The sequence below is a fragment of the Pongo abelii genome, chromosome 3 (genome assembly GCF_028885655.2).
Source record: "Pongo abelii isolate AG06213 chromosome 3, NHGRI_mPonAbe1-v2.0_pri, whole genome shotgun sequence".
NCBI classification, from domain to species: domain Eukaryota; kingdom Metazoa; phylum Chordata; class Mammalia; order Primates; family Hominidae; genus Pongo; species Pongo abelii.
The window spans coordinates 92,405,637-92,419,389 of record NC_071988.2 but is presented as its reverse complement, the minus strand read 5'-3'; the positions used below and the strand labels follow the sequence as shown (position 1 = coordinate 92,419,389).

Genomic DNA, 13,753 nt, shown 5'->3' with positions numbered 1-13,753 from the left:
AATACACATGCAAGTTTCCTGCCTTGTAAATTTGAATCCCAAACCACAGGATGTGACCTGCCTTCCGCTTAGGTGGTAATGCCTGTGGCAGATAGTCATTTATACCCCATTTACTTCACTAAAGTAAATTTCACACTGAAATTCTGCACACTATTCTGGTTTTCCCCCATTTTCCACCCTAAGTCACAATCTCTTTTTAGCCCTGAGTACCCCAGCACCTGGAGTACACTAGAACCCTTTGAGGCCTCCTGAACTCATAAGTCACTATAAATAGCAAAAACATCAACTCTCCCATGACACGTGTAAACACACTATTCATAACATCTCATGGCATGATAACATGGAATAACTTTTAGAATAGAATAGCCAGTGGCAACAAGAAATGAATAGTGTAAAATCTGCCATTTGAAGGGCACTTCAAGGTGACTTCAAGAGAGCTGCGTTTCAGAAACTCAAGGCTCTCTAAGAGACTTATGCAGTTAACTGTCTAAAGAAGCAGAAGCACCATGACACAGTCCTCTTGTATTCATCAGCATCACAGAGGAATAAACAACAATTATTTGTACCACACAAAACACAACATTGTTGAGCCAACCCATTGCCACCAAAAACACAAGTATGCCAAATATTTTTCCTTTCTGCACAACACTGCCTCCAAATTGCTGACTTGTCCCACCCAACAGCCCTTCTTAACCAGATTAATTTCACAAAGAAACACAAAGAAAGAGCCAGAAAGAGATCCTTCTTATAAAAGAGAGAACAGCCTATTTGATTTCAGGTGTCCAGAACGGGGAATTACAACTGCCGACTAAATTCAAGGACACCCTTGGTACGCCAAGCCATTTGCTGGTGGCAGTATTCCACAAAAAAGAGCAGCACAAGAGACAGCACCTCTGCCCCTTGAAGTCCTTGTTCCCTTGGTCCTCTCACCTGCCAGCCAACATGCAGACTGACACTCACTGGCAAGATAAAGAGACTGAATTTAGGTTGCTTCTCCCAAATACACCGTTGGGAGCCAAGAGCCAAGCCGACAGCTAAAGCAAAAGAACACCTAGTGAGAATTTGTGGCAGAAAAGACCAGAAGAGCTTAAAGAATAGTGATTATTGTTTACAAGGAATTAAGCTCTACAGAGTTTTAGCCTCAAGTTTTTGGCATTACCTGTGTATGATGGATAGGAAAAGATGAGCTTGAAGAAGGCAATCACAATAACTCAAAATAATAACTGCTAACCATTATTGCTGACTATATGTAGTGCTCACTTCATGTTCAGAATACTATGATTAAAATCGATCATCCCCTTTTTACATATGAGGAAACTAGAGCACAAAGAAGTTAAGTAAATAACCAAGGTTACACTGCTGGTATGAACTGGGATTCAAACTCAAGTAATCTGGCTCAAATATGCACTTTTAACCACTCTGATATGCTCCCATTCCAGTAAAATTACAACACAAGTGTCCCTTCTGAAAAGGCAAACTGTAAGTTTTAAAATATTTTTTAATATAAAAAGCTTTTGTACTCAGATCTAAAGACAAAGTACTTCCTCCTACTTATATAAGGTGAAAAATAGAGAAGAGGATGAAAGAGATGGTATAGTTTTATTGTGTTTGTGTTTTGTTTTTTAAACTGGGACAGGTCTACCTCATTTTCACACATTTCCAAAGCCTTTTCTCCTATACCTAGATCGATTTTTGAGAATACCAATGGCATGTAGAAAATTAAAGAAACCTTACTTTATGGTATCAAAATTAAGGATCTTGCCTGAAAACATTTTAAAAATCAAGAAAAAGTACAAATGTACCGAGAAGTATGAGGTCAGGTTGGGAGGGGTGTGCACTGGGAAAAGGGGAAGTCAAATGACACAACACCAAATATTCTTGGCTCTTATGAAAAGCTACTCTGTTCATTTACCCGGAAGCACCAAACAAAAGCAGCTCCCCATTTCTCTGTTTCAGTTTCCTGAATATAACTGGATCACCAACCAGCATCCATTGTCCCAGGCTCACAGAACAATGTTCACTAGCATAAATCCGTCAGTTCTGGTACACATCCAAAAAGCTAAAAAAGAATACCACAAGACTGAATGAGTGGCTGTATGGACATACCTAGCGCTATGATTCCACAACGGGCAAGACCTGTGTGTGAGAGGCAGTTAGCACCTCCAAGCATGAATGCATGTTCATGCTTGTCAAGAAATATCTTACACATCAGATCAAAATGCTGAACACGATGTTCTGTTTGTAGCTTTGTTTCCTACCATCTTACACATCTTCAGGATCTCTACAGTCACAAAGTAGCCTGTGATGCCCCCATAAGTATCCCTGGACACTAACAAAATGGGAGGCATAGAGGCCAAAACTGTCTAGGCTGGGAAGGTGTGCTGTGTTTCCAAAGCCTATCTCAGCCAGGACCACCTTCCCACCCACTTTTTGGGCAACCCTCAAAGGATGGCAGCTGCTAACTTAGAAAAAAAAAATGCACAGTGGAGGAGGCAAAAGGATTATTTTTAAGAAAGAGCACAATCTAACTTTTCTCTCAACCACCCACTCCACACCACCTCCTCATTCCCTTGTCTCTCCTGCTTGTTCTTCCATTTCGCTTTCCTTCCCCAGCTTCTCTCTCCCCAAGGCTCAGTGCACCACGCTCTCACACACGTTTCCTTCTCTGTGTCCCCAGCTGGGACACCAGCTCTGACGCCACACTGGGAATAGCAGCTGTGAAAGGACTTGGAGCTGCTGCTGAGCTCAGAGGGGGATACGAAGCTAGCTCACTTCCTCCTCAGAGCTCCAAATGTGTAAAAATCAAACACTCATTTATTTTTTAGAAACCCGGTCTTGACACCAAAGCCATGAAGAAAATGGAAAGCGTTAGGTTATAAACCAAATGAACCTGTTAATTATGCCATCTTCTTAATGTGCCTAAATACTGGAAGATATTTCGTTTACTTCTTATAAATGCCCTTTCATGTTTTTGTAGAGACAGGGTCTCACTATATTGCCACAGATGAAGCACAGCAGCTATTCACAGGGGCAATCGTAGAGCACTACAGCTTCAAACTCCTGGGCTCTGATGATCCTCCCACCTCAGCCTCTGGAGTACCTGGGACTATAGGCATGTGCCACGGTGCCAGCTCATGCCACCTTAATATGGCTTCTGAAGGGGGGCTGCCTGCTCTGTGGAACAGTGAGCATTTTTAAGTGTATAGGAAAAATTAATGTGCCTTGTGGTTCAGTTTCATCCCTCACCTGTGGTTAACAAGCAGCTCCACACACTTGGGAGTTACCTACCCAGACCAAAATCCCACTTTGGCGATAGACAAAATAATGAGGCACTTTCCAAAGTGGGATAATTAAAAGCGAAGACCAGATTTTATGTGTCAAGGGAGAAAGGCAGGGCAGGGAAATATAAATACGATGTTCCAGGCTTAAAAACAAGAAAATCAGCTGGATCTCTATCTAGGATATAAGAAATATTTAGACCAATTAAAGCAATGCTTACGTCTTTCTCTGTAGTAATTCATTCATTCAGTTACTCCTCAATAAACATGTATGAAGAACATACTATGTGCCAGGCATTGTGCGGCGCCAAAGATAACAAAGTGAACAAGACAACCTGATCTTTGCTCTCATGGAGTTTACAATCTAGCAACAGCTCAAGACAAACCTGTAAGCTCTCAAAAATCACATGTTAAAACATATATTCTGAAGGAGACATAAGGCATTGGGAAAGAATAATGAAGGGGAATCTGCACTAGAGAGAGTAGTAAGGAAACGACTCTCTGAAGAGGTAAAAGACTCTCTGAAGAGGAACAGAAAAACTAACCAAGACAAGAATGGGCTGACCATTTCAGGAAGACAAGTTTGCATGAGCAAAGGCCCTGAGGCAGAAAAGGTTTTAGCACCAAGGAACTCCAATATCAATGTATCTGGAGTAAAGTGAGCAAGGAGAGAATGGCACATCACAGGACTAGAAAGACACTGGGCCATGATGCCCAATTGAGGTTTTATTCTTAGGACAATGGGAAGTTTTCAGCAGAGGAAGGACATGATCCAATTTACACTTTATGATGACCAATGGTGCCTCTCTATGAAGAAATACTTAAAAAGCAGAGACTGCTGCAGTGTCTATGCAAGAGGTGATGATTCCCTGGACAAAAATGTAACCGCAAAACTGAAAAGGAACAGACAAATTCAGATCTATTTTAAATGTTGAACCAACAGAAATCATTGAAGGATTGCATATGAGGGTGAGAGCAAGGAAAGAATCAAAGATGACTCCCATCAAGTTACTATTTATATGTGGGCTTTTTGGTTTTTGTTTTTCTCAGAAGTATAAGCATCACATCAAGCACTGCCAAACACACGTGGGAACCTTGTCTATGGGACGTGATATGTCTATGGACATAAGCAACTCAAACACCACAGGTCACAGAACAACAGAAACTGTTATGTGGCTGTTCTTGAGAGACAATAATAGTATAGTAGGCAAGTATTTCATTAAGTCAGTTTTCCCACAACAATTTTGTCATCATGTTGGTGCCAGAGCCCTATGACTTCCCCCAAAATCATGGAGTTAAATGTCTTTCTATATCTAGGTGCAAAAACTCTGACTTTTAAACAGAACTGTACCAAATAATTAACTACCAATCCATCAAAGCAGCTGAGGATATACAGCAATTTCTAAGAGAATCTTCACGTCAAATTGGATAACTCATATCAAATATGCCAAAGGCATATTAGTGTATAACACTGATCAGCAGGAACAAAACTATAAAATGTATATTTATAAATAATTTTTTTATGATCACTGCACAATTTAGTCCTCAACAACTGTCTCTCCATAGGATCCCTTCAGAAAGCCAGTATACAACATAATGCAGTATTCCCCCAGGAAGAAACCTCTGAGGGGAAAGAGAATGGATTGCCTTGTTTATTTTACATGCTGTATTCAAACTGTCCCCAAATGCCGCAGAATGCAACAGTATTCTATGGTTGATACACATGCGGTCTCAGCATCTTCCTGATCTGTTCATTCCTTATGACCTATCTGAGTGCTGCTGGCACTGTTTCCACTGCCCTTCTCAAAAGCTGATATATAATTTTAATCTCAAAATTCCTGGGCCCATTTGTCTAGGTGAGCATCTCTTTACTTTTTAACATTTATAGTGATGATGCACTCTTGTTCTAATCTGAAGAATGAAAGACAAGTTATAAAAGACACAGAGAGAGAGAGAAAGAGAGAGAGAGTAGAAATCACATGCACAATGGACAGAACACTTGACACTGGCTCAGGCCTTGACAGAGGGACACAGAGTAAATCGAGATAAACGGTAGTCATTTATTTGGAAAAGAATGTTATCTTTTGTTCCTCCAGACTATTAACTGTGCCGTGTTTATGTGCATTTTAAGGCCTTTTCTCAAAACAGACTCCACTACCTTAATCGATACATAAAGGATCCCTTTCAGACAGACTTTCCCCCAGTACTTCAGTGAAAAGTACATAAGTTGAGTCTCCAGCCTTCTGGTCCTTCTAAGTCGTAAATTTATTTCAATGCTTTTAATTTAGATTTCGTGATCCATCTCAAGCTCTCCTCCAAGCTTCTGTCTTTAATTCGATGGTCCACCTGTATTGCTCCTCTTAGCACCGCACTTATCTAGCTTCCTAAGCCACCTGCTCAGTTCCAACGGTGAGACTATAAAAAATTCACATCACTATGCCTCACACCCTCTTTAATTTAACTCTGTAAATTCACTTTTCAACACCCTTGAGCTGTTCATTCTAATTTGGCCTGTCATCACCTGCAATGACTGAACCCGAGCTTTATCTGTGCCATCCATAATGCATTTTATTGAGGGTCCATATTTCTGCAACTGTAGCAAAGACATGAAGAATGTACAGAGCTCTGCCAACATGAAAAGCTGTCACTGTGTAACTCCTGTTGGGGAATCTTCCAAAATTGGCATGTGTTTCTACTGCACATATTCATTCTCAGTTCAGCCACAATATTTGGCCCATGTAGCCAAATATTCTCCACATTAAAGAAACAAAAAGCAACATAAACATACATCTAAACACACAGCCTATCCTATCACTTGAATCCAAGGGTGTTCTTTGACCTCCTGCTATTCTGCTCTTAGTAACACTTTTATCCAGTATATGACATCTAATACATTCAATATTTTAACAACTGTGTCACTCTACAGACTTCTCTTACAGGATGATTTTCCACAGTTCCTATTTAAATCACTGACCTGGCTCATAACCTGGTTAAATGTCACCTGTAATGCTGACATTTGGTAAGATATGTAAATATATAGACACACACTCTCATCTTCACCTACTGTCTCAATAGAACCTATATCTAAGCATAAACAATGCAAAAAATTCTTTAAGAGTCTTCCAGTTACTGTTTATTGCTGTAGTTAAATACCATCTGCAATACTACCCTACTACACATAAAAATGTAGAATACACAGCTATGCCTAAACTTTGTCAGGCCTTTTCTGATCAACTCAGAATCTTACCAGATGACCTCCTAGATTAACCTGCCGGTACAAGCAAAGCATCTCCACAGACACTATCCTTTAGAACAGACCATCTCAGTATTACAGTGTCCCTCCCCTTTAGTGACAAGATTCAAAAAGGTGTGCTTCTCAAAGACGTGGGAGTGAGGCAGAGAGAGGCACCAACGCTCAGAGAGTACTCACTGAGAGGTTTTAGGATGCTGCTGCTGGATTCATCAGCGTTTTCAATATCTGATTTGTCAGAGTAGTTCTCAGAGATTCTCTCCTTTTCCTTCTTTTCTTTGTGCCCTGTCTTTCTCTTGTGACGTCTCCTTCTCCTGTAACTCTTCGGCACATGGACTCCGATGTAAATGGTATGGTGGCCTAAGGAAGGTACACAAATCACCAGTCAGTTCAAATCACATTCTCTACTGCAGATAAATTGCACAAGATACACAGATCAGAAGAAAATGTCTATAAATTCAACATTACCATTCTATATTTGACAAACTCTAGAAAAATAAAATTTCCTCCTAATTTTCAATTAGCTTCAGTATAATTCAAGCTAGTGGTTGACAGTAGGACTCTGTGAGAGTGTACTCCAATTCTGTCCAGATAGACTACTTTTGTTTAGGAAAACCAAGGAATATCAAACTGGAAATCAGGAATCCTTCATGTTTGTCATACTCTGCCATCAATTAGCTGTCTGACCTTAAGCATGTATCTCTTAACCACTCTGGGCTTCTCAGCATTTCTAGAAGGAGAGACTTAAACTGGGTAATCCCTAGAGGGCCCTCCAGTTTCAGCCTTACATGAGTCTATGATTATACTGGGTAGGGTTAGTGCCTGCTGGAAAACGAGCTGCTGGCGCTGCAAAAATAAAGATTTAACTCAAAGTTCAAAAAGTCATTTTGTTGGGGGTAAGGCTTTACATTAAAACTTTTTTTTTTTTTTTTTTTTTTTACCTAATCAGCAAAATAGAGACTTAGAACTGGGACAAACTGAGAAAAATAAGACATACTTGGAGAAAAGATTTTAGAAATACTCAAACGTTCACACTAGGAAACAGCTAAAATGAATGTCAGCTACAGTGCCATTCTCATTTTTCTTTTTTCGTTTCCAAAAGTTTCTAAAAACTGGTTGTTGCAATGATAAAAATAAACCGAGCCCAGCAAAAATTGCCTTGAAGAGAAGGGCATGAGGAAAAAAGATTGTGAAATGCTTTCAGCTCTCTAGATGGAAGGAGCTGCAAAACTGACAAGCGGTATTATTTTTACAAAATCTAATAAGACAAAAAAGAAAGAAACTCAAAGTTCCACATCATTTTTTAAATTGAAAAACTTCTACTTTCACTTTAAATACAGCATAACTTCTGTATTTTAGGAACTACCATTTCAGAAATAATGTGAACATTTTTTTCTGAACTGCAAATTAGATTAGATTTTCTCATCTATGGGTTTTTTTTCCCATTTCTGGAATTATTCCTTGATGACAACTTTGCAATGCCACAGCCAATATCACGTACCTACATGCAAATACATGTACATACAGTATGTATGATACAAACTGTCATGAACTACTTTCCACAGTAACCTACGGGGTATATCTAAAAACACCGTAATTGGCAGGGGTGTTTCCTTACATTGGCAGGCTTAAAAGAATTATATGCTCCTTCAGGAAAGATATTCCAGCTAAGCAACGCAGAACCTAAGTGAATGGGTTAGTATTCAAAAGAAGACATCAGACGCTTGAATGAAGTTGGAGCATCTTTACATAAAGCAGGACCTCCTTCCCAACACACACGCAGCAACTCAGCTACTACAAAACACAATGAAATTCTCCCCACAGAATGTGTGCCAGTGAGAAGCGTATCATGTCTAACCATTTGCAAGCAAATGGTTCTCATGGGAAAGCTATATTATACTAGGAAGTAGGAAATGTCTCAGAAACAATGTGAATTAAGAAACAGTGTCAATTGTTTCCTGTGCTCCAGTTACTGAGGGAGTCCTGAAGTTTTACCTCAAGTCTCAACAATGTAAGTGAGCAAAGCCAACCAATTGCTTCAATAAATCAAACACGAAATGCTTGGTTGTTTTCAAGAAAACACACACAAATTAAGAGGTTGAAAAATTTTTTTAAACCTGTCACATTAAATATTTTCTATTCACCTTATTAAATATGGCAACTAAGCAAAAAATGATAATTAAGCTACATTGCCATATTGATGTTATATAGAAAGATTTTTTAAATTATATTTACCCAAGTCTGCACAGTACATTTGATCAAATCATTTAATAGACAGTCTATATGGGTGGATAAGATGCTAAGGTAAGGTTACTGGCTAGGAAGTGTCATCATTGTCAATCTAATGAAAGAGTTAGGCCAGTTCAGAGAGTGAGCCATCAAACCCTGGAGAGAAATGCACTTGACTTTTTGGAACCTACTTTGAGTTGTCATTATCACATAAGTGGTGCCATTTTGTTCGCATCGTGATGATAGGCATCCTCTCAGCAACAGATTCGGTCTATCCCCATTTCCTCCAACTCCTCCTTCTTGGTTTTCCCTGTGCACTTCCACACAGGTGTGGGAGCTTTCAGAATTGACACTGTACTGTGAAGTGCTATGATGCCCAGATGTCAAGCAGAAATGTGGTTCCTCTCAAGACGTGCCAAATTTTGGGCATTTTAAAATCAGCTTTACTGGGGTGTAATTTATAAACAATAAAATCCACTCATTTTAATGATACAGTCAATGATTTTAGTATATTTACAGAGTTGTGCAACGATCGTCATAATCCAATTTTAGAACATTTCCACCAATCCAAAAAGATCCCTCATATCCATTTGCAGTCACTCTCTGTTCCCACTCCTGTCTAATGCAACCACTCTTGACCATTTTTTAAAACTCGTAGTGATGGCCTCTGCAAAGCTACCATTCTCTGGTACTCATATGGCAATGAACTTTTTGTAGACATCCTTACAGCACAATAAAGTACAATATTCCCTGGATGAGGAAAATATTGCCTTCCAACAACTGCCAGAGGAAATCATGCCACTGAGCTGAGCAATTCAAAACTTAAAGCATCCTCCTCCTCTCACACATGATTGGTAACTAAATTTTCCTTTTCTGTCTTGTGTTCAGGTAGAGGACAAGGAACATGGTTCCATGGTTAAGCAAACCTTGAGGGGCTCAGTGACAGTGCTTTCTGCTCGATCAGTTACTTCTCAGCCTCTCTCACTTCAGCTTCCTTGCCTATAAGAAGAGAGCAAGATAGCCTTGCTTTGGTGGATGGGGTAATATAGACATGCTGTCTCAAAGGGACAATCAAATACTTAATAAGCTATATGTGCCAAGTAACCAAAATACCAAAAGTAAAATGAGCTGCAATGGAAGCTTTCTCACTGCCCCCACAGAATACCTGTCATCATGATCAATAGAAGCATCATTACTGTTGAAAATATGCTATGATTGATGAGAATATCACATGTGGATCTCACTATTTATTTTCATTAAAATCTCTTTACCTGTTTAAGGGATATGTCATGAAGACTGATGACTATTTTTAAAATTATAACTCATAAAATGACTGCAAGTTCTTAGGGGAGTCACAAAGCTGAGGATATAGTATTGTTTTCCCTGTAATATGAAAAGGAGAAACTTGACAGACAAGCTTTGCAACCCAGCAAGGGACTACAAAACAGTGAGACCATTAAAGAATCAGGGATATTTAACCTGCTTCTTATACAGAACATTTGAGGCTGAAAAAAAAAATTCTCCGCTAGAAAACTCAGGAAATACTGCTTCCAAAGGTAATGTAAAAAGGAGGAGTGGAAAAAATTTTAAGAGCTATAATGTATGAGGAAGAAGTGATTGTTTTAAATGTTATCAAAATAAATGTTACATTCTTGCTACTGAAACTTCATGAAGTAAAACTACTGGAATCTACATTTGACAGTGTTCATTTAGGTGTGCTGTCAAAGAGCATTCAGTCCTTGATTTGGCAGTGGCTTCAGTATCATGTGTTCAAATAAATACCCTGCATGCCTTTCTCTGACAGATGGTGCAAGTTCCCAACAAACTCTAAATATCTTGGGAATATCTCCCAATCCCTACCACAGCCAGTACTACTGGAAAGAAAACATGGCTTTCCTGGGTATCTCTGAATGTCAGAAATGATCACTACATGATTCTTGTTTCTTCCCATCCTTACATGCTCCACCCCAGTTGCAAGTAGGAAGTACTATGATGTTAACTCATCCAATTATCCCAATTCCTGAACTATTTCTAACCTAACTTCATACTTCTCATAGTTGCTACAACGTTTTCTGGCAAACAGAAAACTTACACTTAGTAACTCTGGAGCCATTCAAATTAAGGTGGCTTTCACAAATACACATTTTGCTACCAAGGATGATTTAACACTTTGAAGTATGAAAACCTTCAAGCCAGAAAAGGGTTTTAGATCAGCCAAACTACGAATTCTATAGCTGAGTGGATGGTTAACAACATATGCCTCTATATGTAAGACAGATCTATTAGCTCCTTCCTGGGAAACATGTTGCTGTGTTTACTGTACATACAGATGATAGCTATTTAGTGAATGCTTACAAGCATGCCAGGCACTGCGAGGTGTTTTATATCTACCTCCTCATGCAATCCTGCTCCTATCCCCATTGTACAGGTGCAAAAACCACAGTTTGAGGAAGCCAAGGACATTATAACCAGTTAACTTTTTATGAAGTGTTCTCTTCATAAAATCCCACAGGAGAAATATGTCTCTGTTCTCAGTATCAAGACTAGTAGGGTGCTTCATCACTACTTTGATGGTGTGTTCTGTAAAACATACTATATTTATATCATAAATTTAATAACTTATTATGTCGCCTTCCTCATTGGCTGCTAAAAAGAGAGTAGACAAATTTTAGGCAAACCCGTAGTGAGTATATAGAGTTTCATGACATGTATTTTATACACTAACCTCACTCTTCCAACTTTTCAACAGTTACTTTCCCTTCACCGTAAAGCTTTTTGGAATAAGGTAGTATATAATTTTTTAACCTGATATGTCAGTACTGTACTCTATCTAAACGATCACCAAAGGACAGGTAAAATCTTTACCCAGAAGTCTACCTTTCCCCAGCTCCCACCATCCATCCCCTACCTCCAGCTTCTTACATACATCTCTAATTAAACACTGAGGGATGTTCCAGATTTGATTTATAGCCACACTCTTACTCTTTCAGCTGAATTTCTGTTCTCTCCAATTCAAAGCAAAGATTCTACAACATGCAGTATTTTATATACTTCTTTCAGAACTAATCAGCAATATTCCCAAAATATGAGTTAAATACTGCCTTCTCTGGCTTATCTAACATAACCTGGTCTTCTGCCAAGATGCCCAAGACATGTTGTAGCTATTGCCAAGAAGAATGTAGGTAGAACAAAATTAAGAGATTTATTTTTTTTTATTAAGAAAAGAAAAATGTAGAAGGGGCGGAGACCCTGGATGAGTGACAGAGTAGAGTGCTGCAAAGACTTTACTTGTTGGACCAAAAAAAAATCTCAGTTAAAAGTATATGCATAAGAAAACTTAAACCAAACTATAGTATCAAGTCCAGGCACAGTGGACACTGTGTGGTTAACTTATTTAATAAGAAATGGACAAGTATGTATAATCCTAAACACTTTAATAAAATACAAGTAAATTTTTTTTTTTTTTTGAGACAAGAGTCTCGCTCTGTTGCCCAGGCTGGAGTGCAGTAGCACGATCTCGGCTCACTGCAGCCTCTGCCTCTCCAGTTCAAGTGATTCTCCTGCCTCAGCCTCCTGAGTATTACAGGCATGTGCCATCATGCCCAACTAATTTTTTTGTATTTTTGGTAGAGGTGGGGTTTCACCATGTTTGCCAGGCTGGTTTCGAACTCCTGACCTCAAGTGATCCACCTACCTTGGCCTCCCAAAGTACTAGGATTACAGGCACAAGCCACCACGCTCAGCCAAAATACAAGTAATTTGTTAGCTTATTATTCTCAAACCCATAAGAGTGTCCATAAGCAGCTCTAGTAAGATACAAGCAAAGTAACATTGCTAATTTACTGGTATAAATACCAGCTCATGAGACGAAAACCCCCTTCAAAAAGCACAGCGTAATTTTGCAGTTACCAGGGGGTAAACCAGCCCTTTATGAAATTTTGTATGAGGGTCCAGACTCAGAACAAGGGATGATTTCTATTTTTATATATTGGATAAGGGCAATTTTTTTACATAAAAAATAATGTATGTGTTTATTAATAGATAATTACATATTACATGTGTAATTTATGTATAGATAATTTTGAATACTGATAAGTAATTTATTTTAATTTTAATGCTACCAATTACACAGGACCAGGCATGCAAGCAAATGGCAAATGTGATGAAAAACAGGGAAATACTTTTCTTCCCACTGAACTGCGCGGGAATTTTATATACTGAAAGCCTCCCAGAAATCCTCAAGGCAACCTGAAGTTCCCCAAGCAAAACTGATAAGAAATCTTAACTTGTTACTTGATGTTCACTGAGCACAGCACTATTAATATTTAATACTGGATGATGATAATAATAGTGATAACAATCTCTAGGCAAGAACTAAGAGCTACAGAATAAAAGGTCTCGAAGGAGACACAAGCTTATGATTGTTAGCTAGACTCCTGTCCTTTAGCTCAGCAAACGTATGCATCTGTCTTCCAAGAGCTCACTTTTAACAAAACAGTTCTATTAATTATAGTCTTAGATGAAGGTGAGGAGCCTAAGACCACATACTGAAGTTAAGCTTCCTTTGAAGTTTCCATTATTAATGGCTGATAATAAAGGCAAAAACTGACTGGCACTCTATAAAGTCTGAATTAGTGAATATGTTTATAGAAATACAACTTTATTATGTTCAGTGATCATCAATTATTTGAAAAGATCTTAGCTAGAAAAACAAGAATTTCCCCTTAAAGTTACTTCAGCAATCTACCTTAAGGAATTAACAAAATTAGAAATCAGGTTACCCTATGTAAACTGCAGTTCCTGAAGAGCTTTTCAATCTTCAAAGTTGATTCTCCAAAATAATGTTAACTTTGCTCTAGCAAAATCTTTTATATCCATATCTGTAGATACAAAACATATCTATATCTATATAATTATATCTATATAGATATAAATTTACCTATACAAATATCTATATATCTCTATATAATCTTTATAGACAGATTATATATAAATA

General features: G+C 38.5%; 1 protein-coding gene across 2 annotated transcripts in view; it reads right to left on the bottom strand.

Annotated features, from left to right (window-relative positions):
• Nucleotides 1–13,753, bottom strand: part of SLC4A4 (solute carrier family 4 member 4) — a 385,603-nt gene that overhangs the window by 304,369 nt on the left and 67,481 nt on the right. The window contains exon 3 of one of the 2 annotated variants that reach the window (XM_024246262.3): nt 6,709–6,888. In XM_024246262.3, coding sequence (XP_024102030.2) covers nt 6,709–6,888 — 180 coding nt within the window. Of the gene's footprint in view, nt 1–6,708; nt 6,889–13,753 lie in introns of those variants that run through there. The other variant, XM_054554039.2, reaches the window with a different exon arrangement.